Raw genomic sequence first — 17698 nt, forward strand, 5'->3', positions numbered from 1 at the left:
CTCCCTCTCCTTCTCCAGACGCTCGCTGACACAAACAAACAAACAAACAAACAAACAAACTCTGTTAGCATGCTGCTAGCGCTAACGTTATTGAGCGAGCAGCACCACCTGAGGTTACCTGTAGTCTTTCTCCATCTTATTGAAGAGCTCCATGAACTCAGCGCTCACTTCTTCTCTGATCTGAGCCTCCAGGACCAACCGCAGCGCTGCCTCTCTGTCCGCTACCTTCTCTTCTTCCTCCATGGTCCTGTCCTCTTCCTCTTCCTCCTCCTCCTCACCTCCTGCTTCCAGCACCGTTCCGTCCATCACACTCTCCTCCTCCTCCTCCTCTTCCTCCTGCCACTCTTCGCCATCCTCCAGCACGTCCTCCAGGGTCGTCTCCCAGGCAACCATCGAGCTCTTCCTGCCCCGCCCCCCCACGTTCCTGCGCCGGTCGGCCTCGTCGATGATCATCGACAGCTCCATGGCCGACCTGTGGGGGGCGTCGTCCAGGACCACCGGCCTCGAGTTCAGAACCACCACCTGGAGAGACAGACAGTGAGACAGACAGTCAGTGAGACAGACAGACAGTGAGACAGACAGACAGTGAGACAGACAGACAGTGAGACAGAGACGCTCCATCCGTGCGGACCTTCTGGGCGAGGGCGGAGAACTTGAGGACGTTGAGCGTCTCGTCGAAGCAGTACGAGTTCTGGTTGATGTTGACCACCATGGAGACCCGGCCGGCACCACAGAAGAAGAACTGCAGGAAGTGGGTCAGTTTGGACTCCCTGAAGGGGATGTGGTGCTGGAACCTGCAAGGAAACAGATCATCTGTCAGACCGGAGCAACAGTCTGCGCACTGAGGAACGAGCCAGAGGGAACGATGAGTCTGCGCTGACTCCCGGCGCCCTGTAGTGCTGTGCTCAATACATCCGTCTGTTTCACGGGAAGAAGCTGCGGGTTTTTAAAAACGGCGCCGTCTTACTTGGCGTTTTGGTTGAGTCTCATGGCGCTGATGCACTTCCCGAGCGTCAGCAGCGAACTGTTGATGTTTCCCGCCTCCTTCAGTCGCTCTCCGGTGTTGTGAGTCCGAGAGCAGCGCTCCGAGCCGGCGAGGTCACACAGAGCCAGCCTACATACAGACAGACAGACAGTCAGACAGACAGACAGTCAGACAGACAGTCAGACAGACAGTCAGACAGTCAGACAGTCAGACAGTCAGACTGCAGGTCTGGCTGAAGTAAAAACAGCGTGAGTGAAGTGCGGTCTTACTCGCTGATGCCGAGGACTCTAGGAACTCCGACGTCATCCACTCTGAGGATCCGGATGGAGAAGATGCTGTGGCTGCAGAGACACAAAACCCTGATTACTTCTGTTACTATGACTGATTCAATCTGAATAACTTTTGATAATGTTTGATTTATACATCAGTAGAGCTGCATGTTCAGAGAGTAATTCTCCTCTAAAAGGTTTTTAAATAAGATCTGTTGGCTCTGACCTCCTGCTGGACAGCTGGTTCAGTCTGGTGGAGGAGAAACTCTGGTTCTTCTTCCCAATCTTCATCACTCTGTAAGCCTCCTCAGAGCTGTTGACCTGCACCCAGCGTAGGTCTGAAACATGGAGCACGTTCATCAACACACAGCAGCTAAACCAGAGTGAGCTGTGACCTTCTATCAGATTGTGATCAACGTTGGTTTGTTGACTTCAGTTACATCAATTTATTATCCTGTACAAACACGACTGAGCTCGATGCTCCTCTAAAGCCCTGCACCGACCCCTCATAAGCCCCGCCCCACATTTAAAGACTGTTAAAAGATGGATTTGATTAGATAAAGACACACTAAGTGTTACCTTTGATGAAGGAGTTCCCTTTGACGTCCTGAGACAGACGCAGCACCGTCCTCCTCTGGTGTCCACTGGGAAGCTGAACGTCACAGATCAACCAGGAGATCAATCACAGCTGGACGACTGATCGTGTTTTATATATATATATATATATATATATATATATATATATATGAAAATAAAAATATGTGCAGTTTAAGTCCTGAGTGAGGCCGTTGAGACCAAGGTCAGTGTGTGTGTTACCTGTTCCAGCAGGTCGTGGATGTTGTCGTTGTAAATCTCACAGAATGAAACCCAGACTGAGAAACGGACGTTTGAGTCGACGTCCAGACAGAAACTGTCGGCTTCAGAGACGCTGTTCACACTGCTGTCAGTGCTGAGAGACGAGCCTACACACAGACACACACACACACACACAGACACACCCACACACACACACACAGACACACACACACACACACAGACACACACACACACACAGATACACAGACACACACACACACACAGACACACACCCACACACAGATACACACACACACAGATACACACACACAGACACAGACACACACACACACACACACACACACACACACACACAACACACACAACAGACACAGACACACACAGACACACACACACACACACACACACACACACACACAGACACACACAGACACACACACACACACACACACACACACACACACACACACACAGACACACACCCACACACACACACACACACAGACACACACCCACACACACAGACACAGACACACAGACAGACACACACACACAGACAGACACACACACACAGACACACACCCACACACACACACACACAGACACACACCCACACACACAGACACAGACACAGACACACACACACACACACAGACACACACACACACACACACACACACACACACAGACACACACACACACACACACACAGACACACACACACAGACACACACACACACAGTACTCTGGGTCAAATAGTCACTTAAAGTTTAACATGTGAGCAGAGAGTGAACAGGTTGTAGTGTAGCTTTGTCCCTCTGCTGCCTGTGGACTGATCTCTATGTGTCTCTATGTGTCTCTATGTAGGATGAGGGTCAAAGGTTGTGACCTTTATGCTCCCGAGTGCCAACAGTGGGCAACACTAGCTAACATTAGCTTATAAATGGAGTCCACTAACGTCTACAAACATCCGACTCTCAGGGATGATCTGGCTGCTCACTAGCTAACTGTAGCTAATGTGGTTGAGTCATATTTCAGGAACCTTTAGAGAACGTCACTGACCGTCGAGGAAGGTGGATCTTCCGGCCGTCAGACTTTTGTCGCTCTGCAGAGAGAAAGAAGAGACTGACTCGTACACATCCTCACACTGAATACAGGGGGTTTTATTTCTGTTTCCTGTCTCACCTCTTTGAGGAGCCTCAGCAGGTTCTTCTTGCTGCTGCTCTCTGCTGTCTGCTGGTCTGGGGTCAGTCTGCTGAAGTCTCTGCAGCGCTGAGGCTTCAGATCGTTACGACCGTACAGACGACCTTCGATACTGTTGAAGATGACAGACAGGGACCTGGGCAACAGGCCGCTGTCGTGATCTGGACCTGAGAGACAGACGGGAGGAGAGACAGACAGTCAGAAAGCCTGCAGAACACACTGGATAGAAACAAGAGACAGTCAGAGGAGCCCAGATGTCTGGATTGTGTTAGAGTGTGTATATTATATTATATTATATTATTATATGTGTATATATATTGTGTGTATGTGTCCTTGAGAAAGCAGGTAATCAGAGAACGTGTTTACTGTGAAGATTTAAACATGCAGCAGGTCAGTGATCAGGTTTCTCTCCACACACCTTATTGTGAAAGAGCAGAGAGAGGACAGACAGACAGACAGACAGACAGACAGACAGACAGACAGACAGACAGTCTCTGACCCAGGAAGGTGAAGGTTTTTCCAGCATTGGTGACTCCGTAGGTAAACACGAGACAGTTTCCTCCATCCAGAACGTCTCGGACCAAACCGCGAACTGAACCCTCAAACACCTTCCTCTGACTGGCCTCCGGACCGAACACCTCAACAACAACAAAAACAACGTCAACAACAACAACAACAACATGAACTTCAGTGTGATCAGTGTTTCTCTGGGAAGAGGCTTCTGCAGACAGACAGGTGATGTCGGAGCTACCTGTGTGAAGCTGAACTTCTGAGCTGTTTGTGGGAGGGACTTCTCGCTTGGTCGGTTTGACTGACAGCTCCTGGGAGCCTTCAGGACCACGGTGTCGGGGCCCTCGATAGTCACACACTCCTGAGGAAGAACAGGAACAACAGGGTTATTATACACTGGTGAAATCTTTTTTATTTTCTAAAGGTGCCGTTATAGAACAGGAGAGGGTTACAGGTGGGACTCGAACCCACGGAGCCTGGGGGAAGAGTCCCACTCTTTAATTTTTCTTGCCAATAGGACAGCACTCTGCACTTTCCACATTAATGATTGATATATAATATATATTGATATATTACAGGCTGTTATCTGCTTTATGAGATTAGAGGTTTCTGCACTCAAGAGGCAGATAAAGAAAAAGTGTCTAAAACAAGAAGTTACTGGCTCAGACAACGTTGATTAGACTGTAATAATATCTCATTATACATCATATATAATAATATAATATCATTATCAGCCATCGGTCACACTGCTCTCCCAGTATCTGCTGGTACTGGTACTGCTGGTACTGCTGGTACAGCTGGTACAGCTGATTAAAGGCAATAAAAGCCCCAAATATATTTTTAAAAGCCAAACCTTTGTTGGATCTGTGTCCGTGGTTAAATGTAAAATATATTATTAATTAGAAGAACAGTTCTGGGTTCATTAAGTTGGGTGAGTGTTACCTGTGACCCTCCGCTGTCGCTCTCGGCTGCAGTGAAAGGTCGGACCCTCAGGTAGACCTGCAGGTTCTCCGTCTGCGACTGAACGCTGTCCTGATGAGACAAACACAACGCTGTTATCCTTCTTCCACCGACTCAGTTCAGTTCTCATGTGAAGAACAAATGTCTCCACCACTGCCTCCACCGCTCTCAGACAGGTGAGACCTACCTGTGCAGCAGAGCAGCAGCTCTCAGACAGGTGAGACCTACCTGTGCAGCAGAGCAGCAGCTCTCAGACAGGTGAGACCTACCTGTGCAGTAGAGCAGCAGCTCTCAGACAGGTGAGACCTACCTGTGCAGTAGAGCAGCAGCTCTCAGACAGGTGAGACCTACCTGTGCAGCAGAGCAGCAGCTCTCAGACAGGTGAGACCTACCTGTGCAGCAGAGCAGCAGCTCTCAGACAGGTGAGACCTACCTGTGCAGGCAGAGCAGCGAATTCACCGAGCAGGTCTCTCCTGATGTCGTCCACCTCCACCGGACCGACTCTCTCCGGCTTCCCGGCTAAACACGACTCCATCATCTTCGCTGTAACACACAAACAACACGTCAGCATCAGTCACATTGAGCTCCATCCATTTTCACCCTGACTCCACTTCCACGAGCTCACAGCGCCCCCATCCGGCCACAGTCAAAGGTCAACGTTTAACACTGAGCCAACTCACTGTGGATATATCTCAGTTAATACGAAGATAAACTGTGTGTGGTTGAGATTGTACCACTGCAACAGAATAATTAGAAGTGTATTTATTCAGAACCGACCGCACATGTGGGCGAATATTTAAGTAATCTGGTTTTAGATGTGAAGATATTTGAGAGGAGTTCTGTGTGAGGAGAACAGAAGGTGTCCCGGTTCAGTACCTCCGCTCTGAAAGCAGCCAGACGGCGGCAACGAGCTGCAAATGTACAAATCTGTGTTAAACTACTGTTGTTGTTGTTAGCATTAGCCACAACCAGCTAACCCGCAAACACAGACACGCGTTTGTTTTCTTTTAACGTATTTTGAGAAGAATACGTCATCATTAAATCACAGCTCTAAAGGTTAAACAGACATTTAATCAAACTCCAACTCACTCTGAATGTATTATTCAGCAGACAGGTTATTTAAAGCGTTAGCCGTTAGCCGTTAGCCGTTAGCTGCTTCTCCTCTCCGCGGCTCACTTTTAAACTCGGACCGGGCGACCAATCAGGTGGCTGGAACAGGGACACGTCACTCAGATCTCGTTCCCACCCTCTGTCACAGTCACGCGAGACTATAAATGTAAAAACAGTATATTATGCATTGATTATACTGTTTCTACTTTAGTACAACTTTAAACAAAAGACGACTTTAAAGAAAACAAACATTAATTATTGCCGCGAATTTCTAAAAACAACAAACAAACAACGGCGGGTGAGATTGACGTCATCGGCCGGGGACGGCTGCGGTGTCGGAGCAGAGAGAGGATTATTGGATTAGAGGCTCAGAGAGAGCAGCTAGCTGCTAATGTAGCACCGCGTCCGGACCCGGACTGAGGCTGCCACACACTTTATACCTTAAAGAGATAAAACCTTATCTCAGAACCTTAAACAGCGTCCTAATAACGGCCTTATCTCAGAAACCTTAAAGTGCGTCATAATAACGGGTTAAAAGGCGGGAGACGGCAACGTTCACGAGCCGCAGCAACACGGTTTCCTTGACAACGGTGAGAGCGTCAGTGTCAGCTGCTGGTAAGAGATCAGCTTCATTTTACAACATTTAATCACATTTTACAACATTTAATCACATTTAATCACATTTTATAACATTTAATCACATTTAATCACATTTAATAACATTTAATCACATTTTATAACATTTAATCACATTTAATCACATTTTATAACATTTAATCACATTTTATAACATTTAATCACATTTTATAACATTTAGTCACATTTTAATCACATTTTAATCACATTTTATAACATTTAATCACATTTAATCACATTTTATAACATTTAATCACATTTAATCACATTTTATAACATTTAATCACATTTAATCACATTTAATCACATTTTATAACATTTAATCACATTTTTACAACATTTAATCACATTTAATCACATTTTATAACATTTAATCACATTTTATAACATTTAATCACATTTTTACAACATTTAATCACATTTTATAACATTTAATCACATTTTACAACATTTAATCACATTTTACAACATTTAATCACATTTAATCACATTTTATAACATTTAATCACATTTTTACAACATTAAATCACATTTTACAACATTTAATCACATTTTACAACATTTTATAACATTTAATCACATTTTATAACATTTAATCACATTTTAATCACATTTTACAACATTTAATCACATTTTAATCTTATTTTATAACATTTAATTACTGTTTTACAACATTTAATCACATTTTACAACATTTAATCACATTTTTACAACATTTAATCACATTTTATAACATTTTATAACATTTTATAACATTTAATCACATTTTTACAACATTTAATCACATTTTACAACATTTAATCACATTTATAACATTTCTACAACTTTTAATCACATTTTACCATATTTAATCACATTTTACAACATTTAATCACATTTAATCACATTTTATAACATTTTATAACATTTAATCAAATTTTTACAACATTTAATCACATTTTACAACATTAAATCACATTTTACAACATTTTATAACATTTAATCACATTTTAATCACATTTTATAACATTTAATCACATTTTAATCACATTTTATAACATTTAATCACATTTTAATCACATTTTACAACATTTAATCACATTTTATAACATTTAATCACATTTTAATCACATTTTACAACATTTAATCACATTTTAATCACATTTTTACAACATTTAATCACATTTTACAACATTTAATCACATTTTATAACATTTTATAACATTTTTACAACTTTTAATCACATTTTTCCATATTTAATCACATTTTTACAACATTTAATCACATTTTACAACATTTAATCACATTTATAACATTTCTACAACTTTTAATCACATTTTACCATATTTAATCACATTTTACAACATTTAATCACATTTAATCACATTTTATAACATTTTATAACATTTAATCAAATTTTTCCAACATTTAATCACATTTTACAACATTTAATCACATTTTATAACATTTAATCACATTTTAATCACATTTTATAACATTTAATCACATTTTAATCACATTTTACAACATTTAATCACATTTTAATCACATTTTTACAACATTTAATCACATTTTACAACATTTAATCACATTTTATAACATTTTATAACATTTTTACAACTTTTAATCACATTTTACCATATTTAATCACATTTTTACAACATTTAATCACATTTTACAACATTTAATCACATTTATAACATTTCTACAACTTTTAATCACATTTTACCATATTTAATCACATTTTACAACATTTAATCACATTTAATCAAATTTTTCCAACATTTAATCACATTTTACAACATTTAATCACATTTTATAACATTTAATCACATTTTAATCACATTTTATAACATTTAATCACATTTTAATCACATTTTATAACATTTAATCACATTTTAATCACATTTTACAACATTTAATCACATTTTATAACATTTAATCACATTTTAATCACATTTTACAACATTTAATCACATTTTATAACATTTAATCACATTTTTACAACATTTAATCACATTTTACAACATTTAATCACATTTTATAACATTTTATAACATTTTTACAACTTTTAATCACATTTTACCATATTTAATCACATTTTTACCATATTTAATCACATTTTTACAACATTTAATCACATTTTAATCACATTTTACAACATTTAATCACATTTTAATCACATTTTATAACGTTTTTACAACTTTTAATCACATTTTACCATATTTAATCACATTTTTACCATATTTAATCACATTTTTACAACATTTAATCACATTTTAATCACATTTTATAACATTTAATCACATTTTTACAACTTTTAATCACATTTTACCATATTTAATCACATTTCTACCATATTTAATCACATTTTTACAACATTTAATCACATTTTTACCATATTTAATCACATTTTTACAACATTTAATCACATTTTTACCATCTTCGTTTGTAATAATGTCTCTACAGCTGTTTATAGAGCGCTCATAGTTCTGTTAATAAACTAATAAGAGTCATCTGACTACAGCAGAGCTTCCCAACCGTTTACTGAAGGGAACAGAAGTGAACCAGATGCTGACATTTAGACCTGCTGTGTGTATTTATTAAGTTTTCTTACACGCTTTAAAGCTGTGGTTCCCAACCTGAGGGGCCGGGACCCACACCAGGGGTCGCTAGAGCTTCACAGGTGGTCACAAAGGTGTGAACATAATTCATGTTTTATCAGGTTCAAGATTCAAGTGTTCTTTTACTACATCAGCCTGTACTATATTACACTATATTAAACTATATTACACTATATTAAACTATATTAGACTATATTAAACTATATTACACTATATTAAACTATATTACACTATATTACACTATATTAGACTATATTAAACTATATTACACTATATTAAACTATATTACACTATATTACACTATATTAAACTATATTACACTATATTACACTATATTAAACTATATTAGACTATATTACACTATATTAGACTATATTACACTATATTAAACTATATTAGACTATATTACACTATATTAAACTATATTAGACTATATTATACTATATTAAACTATATTACACTATATTAGACTATATTAAACTGTATTACACTATATTAAACTATATTAAACTGTATTAAATAGGGCTGGGTATTGTTAAGAACCTCAAAATTCGATTGGATTTCGATTCGATATTGATTTAAATGCTTCGATATCGATTCAGTAAAAAGTAAATTACAGCTTCGGGACGGCGACTTCCGCCATGTGTTTGCGTGTTGGTATGGCGTATCGTGGTTCCAGTGCGTATACCATCTTCTTAAAACTGTTTTCCCCGACACTGTACAGCTGTAGGTCCGTACATATGAAGACGGCCACAGACTCCGTTATCTTCTGTGTGCGGGCAGAGTTTGGCGGCAGTTTGCAAAGGAAGGATCTGTGGAGTTGTGTCTGATTTGAATCCACAGGTTTAGCCGCGGGTTGCTGCAGAGCATCTGCATGGTGTTATAGCAGTATTTTAGTAGTGCCTGGCACAGCTTACACACTACCTTACTTTGCTCTATTTCCTGTGTTCTGGGTTTACACTGCTGTTAAAGTTGAAGGCGCTGGTTTAACACTGCTGCTAACTCTCTTAAAAGAGACTGGAAAACCAGACTGTATACAGCTTCGGACCCTAAGCTGACCTCAGTTGGTGTTACCACAACGAGGAATAATAATCCTAACATTAATTTAATTAATTAATTCCAGAGAGCGGATTTGATGAATCAATATTGAATTGGGAAAAAATATATTGCAATGCATTGATGAATCAATATTTTTACCCAGCCCTAGTATTAAACTATATTAAACATTTTTACATAGAGCCCCCAGCATTATATTTTCTTTGTCTTTTCTTTTATACTTATTTATTCCTCTTTTCTTTAAAATTCTCTTTTAAATGTTTCTTCTCTCAGTTTTTATACATTTAAACATGTTTATTATTAGAAATAAAGATAAAAAATCAGTACACTTACTGAAGCACTGATTATTTTATATATTTCTATATACATCATTAATGTTGTTATTTTTATTGTTGTTATGGTTACGAAGGTGTCCTCCCTGCTGTCATCATGTCGTCTGTGGAGTCGGGCGGCGACGGCGGGAAGTGGCTGGACGCTCACTACGACCCGGTGGCGGGCCTGTACACCTTCTCGTCCTGCGTGGACCTGGCGGACCTGAGCGGGGACGGGGAGAGCCGGCTGGTGGTGGGGGACCTGGGCTCCGGCTCGTCGGGCATGAAGCTGAAGGTGTACCGCGGCACGGCGCTGATGAGCGAGAGCACCCTGCTGGACCTGCCCGCCGGCCTCGTTGCCTTCTTCATGGACCTGCACGAGCCACGTATCCCCGCTGTCGCCGTGGCGTCTGGACCCTGCATCTATGTCTACAAAAACCTCCGACCGTACTTCAAGTTCACGCTGCCTGGCCTGGAGGTCAACTCACTGGAGCAGGTCTGTGTGTGTGTGTGTGTGTGTGTCTGTGTCTTATTTATTTAGCTTTATTATTAATTAGTCCACAGAATCCTTTATTTCAAATAATTTAAACTCATTAAAAGTGTCTCTGTCAGTGTTTCCAACAATCACCAACTCTGGTTTGGTGGAAATAAATCCTTAATTCACCGACGTAGATGATAAAAACAGCAGTTTCAGTCGGAGCAGACCGGCTATGGAAACAAACCAGAGAGGCTGCGATACAACACAGGCAGAGGGAGAGAGACACCATGTGACTCTGTGTGTTCACCTGTTCAGGATGTGTGGCAGCAGGTGAGGGAGGGTCAGATCGACCCCCTGACCCTGAAGGAGATGTTGGAAAGCATCAGGAAGAAGGCCGACGTCCCGCTGTCCGTCCGCTCGCTCAGGTTCCTCTCTCTGGAGACAGACGACATGGACGAGTTCGTCCAGCTGCACAAGCAGCAGCCAATCAGACGGCAGGTAGGACTCGTTACAATGTCAGCATGTTCTGATTTTACTCCTTGCTCGCTCTGATTGGTCGGTCCTGTTTCAGACAGTCATCACCTGCATCGGCACTCTGAAGAAGAGCACGGCCGATGATGACGGCGTCAGCTGTCTGGTGATCGGCACAGAGAGCTGCGAAGTTTACGTCCTCGACCCCGAAGCCTTCATCATCCTCTCCAAGGTGAGCTCACGGCACCTTATTAGGACATCATCATTCTGTTCATTTAATGTGGAGAAGTTACAGAAAACAACAACAAAGAGATACAGAACAATAACAGAAAATAACAACAAAGAGATACAGAACAATAACACAAAACAACAACAAAGAGATACAGTACAATAACAGAAAATAACAACAAAGAGATACAAACAATAACAGAAAAAAACAACAAAGAGACACAGAACAATTACAGAAAATAACAACAAAGAGATACAGAACAATTACAGAAAACAACAACAAAGAGATACAGAACAATAACAGAAAATAACAACAAAGAGACACAGAACAATAACAGAAAATAACAACAAAGAGATACAGAACAATAACAGTAAACAACAACAAAGAGATACAGAACAATAACAGAAAATAACAACAAAGAGATACAGAACAATAACAGAAAATAACAACAAAGAGACACAGTACAATAACAATAAACAACAAGAAAAAGAACAATACAAAAAAACAAGAGATAAAGTAACAATAACAGATAAACAACAACAAAGAGATACAGTACAATAACAATAAACAACAACAAAGAGATACAGTACAATAACAGCAAACAACAAAGAGATAGAGAACAATAACAGAAAATAACAGCAAAGGGATACAGTACAATAACAATAAACAACAAAGAGATACAGAACAATAACAGAAAACAACAACAAAGAGATACAGAACAATAACAGTAAACAACAACAAAGAGATACAGAACAATAACAGAAAACAACAACAAAGAGATACGAACAATAACAGAAAACAACAACAAAGAGACACAGAACAATAACAGAAAACAACAACAAAGAGACACAGAACAATAACAGAAAACAACAACAAAGAGATACAGTACAATAACAATAAACAACAAAGAGTTACAGAACAATAACATTAAACAACAAAGAGATAAAAACAATAACAGAAAACAACAACAAAGAGATACAGAACAATAACAGTAAACAACAACAAAGAGATACAGTACAATAACAATAAACAACAAAGAGATACAGAACAATAACAGAAAACAACAACAAAGAGATACAGAACAATAACATTAAACAACAACAAAGAGATACAGAACAATAACAGAAAACAACAACCAAGAGATACAGAACAATAACAGAAAACAACAACAAAGAGTTACAGTACAATAACAAACAACAACAAAGAGACACAGAACAATAACAGCAAACAACAACAAAGAGATACAGAACAATAACAGTAAACAACAACAAAGAGTTACAGTACAATAACAGAAATCAACAGACTTAAAATACAGTTAGTAACTTTAATTTAATATAAAATGTCTTCTTAATATTTAATTAAAGATATTTACAGTGTAAAACAATGATCTATAAATACAGGTGAACTCTGCTATAATACAAATAATCAGGCTTTACAGCAGTGTGCTGTTATTATTGGATTGTTATTATTTTAATGTGAATGTTAAAAGTTATAGAACTGTAATTAAAGTTTATTAAGGCAGTTAAACCCCGCTGATACTGAACTCATGAGCCTCAGAGACCTGCAGGTGAGATGTGGCTTGGGGTCCTCAGAGACCTGCAGGTGAGATGTGGTTGGGGTCCTCAGTGACCTGCAGGTGAGATGTGGTTGGGGTCCTCAGTGACCTGCAGGTGAGATGTGGTTGAGGTCCTCAGAGACCTGCAGGTGAGATGTGGTTGGGGTCCTCAGTGACCTGCAGGTGAGATGTGGTTGAGGTCCTCAGAGACCTGCAGGTGAGATGTGGTTGGGGTCCTCAGTGACCTGCAGGTGAGATGTGGTTGAGGTCCTCAGAGACCTGCAGGTGAGATGTGGTTGAGGTCCTCAGAGACCTGCAGGTGAGATGTGGTTGAGGTCCTCAGTGACCTGCAGGTGAGATGTGGTTGAGGTCCTCAGAGACCTGCAGGTGAGATGTGGTTGAGGTCCTCAGAGACCTGCAGGTGAGATGTGGTTGAGGTCCTCAGAGACCTGCAGGTGAGATGTGGTTGGGGTCCTCAGTGACCTGCAGGTGAGATGTGGTTGGGGTCCTCAGTGACCTGCAGGTGAGATGTGGTTGAGGTCCTCAGAGACCTGCAGGTGAGATGTGGTTGAGGTCCTCAGAGACCTGCAGGTGAGATGTGGTTGGGGTCCTCAGTGACCTGCAGGTGAGATGTGGTTGGGGTCCTCAGAGACCTGCAGGTGAGATGTGGTTGAGGTCCTCACTGACTATAAGTGTGACTTTATGTTGAAGATGTCGCTGCCGGACGCTCCCACCATGATGGACGTGACGGGTCAGTTCGACGTGGAGTTTCGTATCACGGTGGCTTGTCGCAACGGGAACATCTACATCCTGCGCAGGTGAGACTGCTGTTTGAGCCCGGAGACCAGATCTTACCCTAATTACCCTAATAACCCTAATTACCCTAATAACCCTAATTACCCTAATAACCCCAACCCAGGGTACCCAGGGAGGTTCCTTCTGACTCACTGTTTAACTCACATTTACATTTACATTACATTAGTACAGGGCCAGGGGACAGGGGGCATTAGTACAGTGACGGGGGGCATTAGTATGCTCCCTTTAGGCAACATTATTAGGAATCACTCCATTAACTTTCACTGTTATGCAGATGATACGCAGTTATATCTATCGATCAAGCCAGATGAAATTAATCAATTATCTAAATTACAAACATGTCTTACGGACATAAAATCCTGGATGAGCTGCAATTTTCTGATGTTAAACTAAAAAAAAACAAATTCTTGTTCTTGGCCCCAAAAACCTTAGAGACTCACTGTCTAAAGATATAGTTACTCTAGATGGCATTAACTTGGCCTCTAGCACCACTGTCAGGAATCTTGGAGTTATCTTTGATCAGGATTTGTCATTTAACTCCCACATAAAGCAGACCTCTAGGACTGCCTTCTTTCATTTACGTAATATTAGAAAAATTAGACACATACTATCACAGACAGATGCAGAAAAACTAATCCATGCATTTGTTACTTCAAGGCTGGATTACTGCAACTCTTTATTATCAGGTTGCCCCAATAAGTCCATTAAAACGCTCCAATTAATTCAGAACGCTGCAGCACGAGTACTGACAGGAACTAGAAAAAGAGATCACATCTCTCCTGTACTAGCTTCTCTGCATTGGCTCCCTGTAAAATGTAGAATAGAATTTAAAATCCTCCTCCTCACCTATAAAGCTCTTCATGGTCAGGCCCCTTCATATCTTAAAGAGCTCATAGTACCCTATTACCCCTCTAGAACATTACGTTCTCTGAATGCTGGGCTACTTGTGGTTCCTATAGTCTCTAAAAGTAGAACAGGAGCCAGAGCCTTCAGTTACCAAGCTCCTCTCCTGTGGATCAGGTGAGTCCTGAACCATCCCTTAGTTATGCTGCTATAGGCCTAGACTATCGGGGGATTTCCCATGGTGCACTGAGCTCCTCTCTTCCTCTCTCTTTCTACACTCATTCATGTTCCATTAATGCATGTTACTAACTTCACTTCTTCCCCGGAGTTCTTGTGCTTCCTCATCTGGCAGGTTCTTGTCGATCCTGGTGGAGCCTCCTGCCATGGTCCTGCTAGATTGCCATTGCCAATACTGTTGTTGCTGTGCACCTGTCTGTCTGTCTCTCTCTCTGTCTCTCTCACTCTCTCTCTCTGCCTCTCTCTCTCTCTCTCTCACCCCAACTGGTCGAGACAGACGACCACCCACCTAGAGCCGGAGGATCTGTCCTAGGTTTCTGCCTTTTAACAGGCAGTGTTTCCTTGCCCTTGTCTCCAAGGTCTTGCTCATGGTGGTACTGTTGGGTCTCTGTAATTAATGTTTTAAAGAGTTCGGTCTAGACCTGCTCTATTTGAAAAGTGTCCTGAGATAACTTCTGTTATGAATTGGCGCTATACAAATAAAATTGAATTGAATTGAATTGAATTGAATTAGTACAGGGACAGTGGAGCATTAGTACAGGGACAGGGGGCAGTAGTGACGTGTTTGTGCTGCTCTTCAGGGACTCGGACAAACCGAAGTACTGCATCGAGCTGTCGTCCCACCCGGTGGGTCTGGTGAGAGTCGGGAAGAACGTGGTTGTCGGCTGCACCGACGAGAGCCTGCATGGCTTCACGCAGAAGGTAAACATCTGCTCACCTTAGGTGGTCTGGGACTTGTTAGACCAGCAGTCCTGGTCCACACTGAACTCAATATCACCAGAGAACCTCGGTCTACCACAGACTGACGGCGGTAGAGGAGGTAGGACCGCCATCTAGAGCTGATGAGGACCATGGAAGCCGGTTTAGAACCTGAACCTGAATCTAGTTATACACAAGCTTAAGTAAACTACATTGTTGATAATTTTGTGCAAATTAAAACAAAGAAATAACAAATTCATCTATTAATTACAGTTGTAAACATGAAATATATATATTTTAAATAATGAACAACCTGTGGTAGACAATAAACTGTGGACCAGGACTCAGAGTCTCAGACCACCTCAGGAAGTGGGACTGTGTCTACTGGTTCGGGACTGATAGCAGCTGTAAACTGTCTCTCGTTGTGTCTCTCGCTGTGTCCTCAGGGGAAGAGGCTGTGGACCGCCGTCCTTCCCGCTCCCATCACCACGATGGCAGCCATGGACCTCCCCACCCGGGGCTTCCAGGCGGTTCTGGTGGGCCTGGCCAACTGCGAGGTCCAGCTGTTCCGGGACAAGAACCTGCTCAGCACCATCAAGACCCCCGACACGGTCACCAGCATCTGCTTCGGCCGGTACGGGCGCGAGGACGGGACCCTCATCATGACCACCAAGGGAGGCGGCCTGATGGTGAAGATCCTTAAAAGGACGGCAGCCTTCGAAGACAGAGACAGCGCCCCCGGGCCGCCGCTGGCCCAGAGTGTGCGCCTCAATGTGCCCAAGAAGACCAAGCTGTACGTGGACCAGACGCTGAGGGAGCGTGAGAACGGCGTGGCCATGCACCGCGCCTTCCAGATGGACCTGAGCCGCCTGCGTCTGGCCTCCGCCAAAGCCTACGTGAAGGCGCTGGAGTCCAGCCTGACGCCAATGTCCTCCAGCCTCAGTGAGCCGCTCAAGATGAACGCCGTGGTGCAGGGTCTGGGCCCGTCCTTCAAGCTGACCCTGAACGTCCAGAACACGGCGGCCTGCCGGCCCGTCATGAACCTGGCCATCAGCTTCCTGTACGACGAGAGCCTGTACAGGATGAGGAACCCGTACATGAGGATCCCGCTGCTGGTGCCTGGACTCGTCTACCCCGTCGAGACCTTCGTGGAGTGCACCAGCGACAAGGGCATCTCTGACATCATCAAGGTGTTTGTCCTGCACGAGGGGAAGAGCTCGCCGCTGCTGACCGCCCACATCAACATGCCCGTCAGCGAGGGACTCACGCTCAACTGACCACCGCCCCGGACCCCCCCAGAGTTTATAGTTAAGGATGTAGAGTCGGGGTCTCCAGCAGTTCCACACTGACTCAGCGTCCTCAGTAACCCCAGAACCTCCATATAGCTGATTATTAATGCTAATTATGCTAATGATGCTAATTGTCCAGCATATGCAGGTTAGCATCAGTCGGGGGGGCGATAGAGGAGTGAAGCTGTCGGCTCCCCCTGCTGACAGCTGCAGGTATAAAGTCTGCAGTGTCAGATCTGTGAACATTGTTTATACATTTATGATATATTGAACATTATTGTGTTTGAGCTCTCAGGTTACAATCACTGCAGACAGAAGAGTCTTTAATATTATTGTTATTATTATTATTGTTATTGTTATTTTTATAGGATGTGTTTGTTCAGTGTGACGTAAAACAAAAGTGAACAGAATTCATCGCTGTAAAAAATAAAGACTTTATTTCACACTGTCATTTCTTTGAAAGAGAGGATCATGTGACTGACTGCAGCAGCAATTTATTATTATTATTATTATTATTATTATTATTATTAGACAGGGACAATGTTTTCTGAGAGAGACGGTAAAAGATTGTCCTCAGTGTTGCACATTGGATCTGACCCTTAACCCTTGGAACAACAACAGC

At 41.9% G+C, this 17698-nt stretch overlaps 2 protein-coding genes and 1 long non-coding RNA gene across 13 annotated transcripts in view; 1 reads left to right on the forward strand and 2 right to left on the reverse strand.

Annotated features, from left to right (window-relative positions):
• Positions 1 to 5954, reverse strand: part of LOC127374462 (kinesin-like protein KIF20A) — a 13664-nt gene extending 7710 nt beyond the window's left edge. The window contains exons 1-15 of one of the 2 annotated variants that reach the window (XM_051419789.1): positions 5833 to 5954; positions 5177 to 5286; positions 4726 to 4815; positions 4025 to 4141; positions 3773 to 3911; positions 3256 to 3440; positions 3133 to 3175; positions 2071 to 2216; positions 1834 to 1906; positions 1481 to 1592; positions 1255 to 1326; positions 968 to 1114; positions 632 to 794; positions 119 to 522; positions 1 to 25 (exon numbers count right to left, since the gene is read on the reverse strand). The exon at positions 1 to 25 is cut by the window's left edge and continues 96 nt beyond it. In XM_051419789.1, coding sequence (XP_051275749.1) covers positions 1 to 25; positions 119 to 522; positions 632 to 794; positions 968 to 1114; positions 1255 to 1326; positions 1481 to 1592; positions 1834 to 1906; positions 2071 to 2216; positions 3133 to 3175; positions 3256 to 3440; positions 3773 to 3911; positions 4025 to 4141; positions 4726 to 4815; positions 5177 to 5281 — 1821 coding nt within the window. In that variant the 5' untranslated portion in view covers positions 5282 to 5286; positions 5833 to 5954. Of the gene's footprint in view, positions 26 to 118; positions 523 to 631; positions 795 to 967; positions 1115 to 1254; positions 1327 to 1480; positions 1593 to 1833; positions 1907 to 2070; positions 2217 to 3132; positions 3176 to 3255; positions 3441 to 3772; positions 3912 to 4024; positions 4145 to 4725; positions 4816 to 5176; positions 5287 to 5832 lie in introns of both variants that reach the window. The other variant, XM_051419788.1, reaches the window with a different exon arrangement.
• Positions 5955 to 6065: 111 nt separating this feature from the next.
• Positions 6066 to 17519, forward strand: bbs1 (Bardet-Biedl syndrome 1). 3 transcript variants are annotated; one of them, XM_051419957.1, is made up of 8 exons: positions 6066 to 6468; positions 9097 to 9166; positions 10558 to 10955; positions 11253 to 11435; positions 11509 to 11640; positions 13904 to 14010; positions 15670 to 15790; positions 16234 to 17519. In XM_051419957.1, exons 3-8 carry the CDS (start codon positions 10578 to 10580, stop codon positions 17062 to 17064), a joined length of 1752 nt encoding a protein of 583 aa, XP_051275917.1. In that variant the 5' UTR covers positions 6066 to 6468; positions 9097 to 9166; positions 10558 to 10577; the 3' UTR covers positions 17065 to 17519. The 3 variants fall into 3 exon arrangements, with proteins under 3 accessions (XP_051275917.1, XP_051275916.1, XP_051275918.1); XM_051419956.1 differs by lacking the exon at positions 9097 to 9166; XM_051419958.1 differs by lacking the exon at positions 9097 to 9166 and having other exon boundaries at positions 6066 to 6443.
• LOC127374689 (uncharacterized) lies at positions 12972 to 13834 on the reverse strand. 8 transcript variants are annotated; one of them, XR_007887173.1, is made up of 5 exons: positions 13744 to 13834; positions 13676 to 13709; positions 13370 to 13607; positions 13234 to 13335; positions 12972 to 13198 (listed from the first exon to the last, which is right to left on the reverse strand). It is a non-coding gene; the product is annotated as an uncharacterized LOC127374689 (long non-coding RNA). The 8 variants fall into 8 exon arrangements; XR_007887174.1 differs by lacking the exon at positions 13676 to 13709 and having other exon boundaries at positions 13710 to 13799; XR_007887171.1 differs by lacking the exon at positions 13676 to 13709 and having other exon boundaries at positions 13234 to 13369; positions 13404 to 13641; positions 13710 to 13794.
• Positions 17520 to 17698: the final 179 nt, after the last annotated feature.

Source organism: Dicentrarchus labrax, unplaced genomic scaffold (genome assembly GCF_905237075.1).
Source record: "Dicentrarchus labrax unplaced genomic scaffold, dlabrax2021, whole genome shotgun sequence".
In the NCBI taxonomy this organism is placed as follows: Eukaryota; Metazoa; Chordata; class Actinopteri; family Moronidae; genus Dicentrarchus; species Dicentrarchus labrax.

Bases quoted from the DNA above. Each gene is read 5' to 3' on its own strand.
- bbs1 (XM_051419957.1), top strand. From the start codon at position 10,578: ATGTCGTCTGTGGAGTCGGGCGGCGACGGCGGGAAGTGGCTGGACGCT. The intron at 10,956-11,252 runs GTCTGTGTGTGT...TCACCTGTTCAG, and splicing joins AGGTCAACTCACTGGAGCAG to GATGTGTGGCAGCAGGTGAG. The intron at 11,641-13,903 runs GTGAGCTCACGG...TTTATGTTGAAG, and splicing joins CCTTCATCATCCTCTCCAAG to ATGTCGCTGCCGGACGCTCC.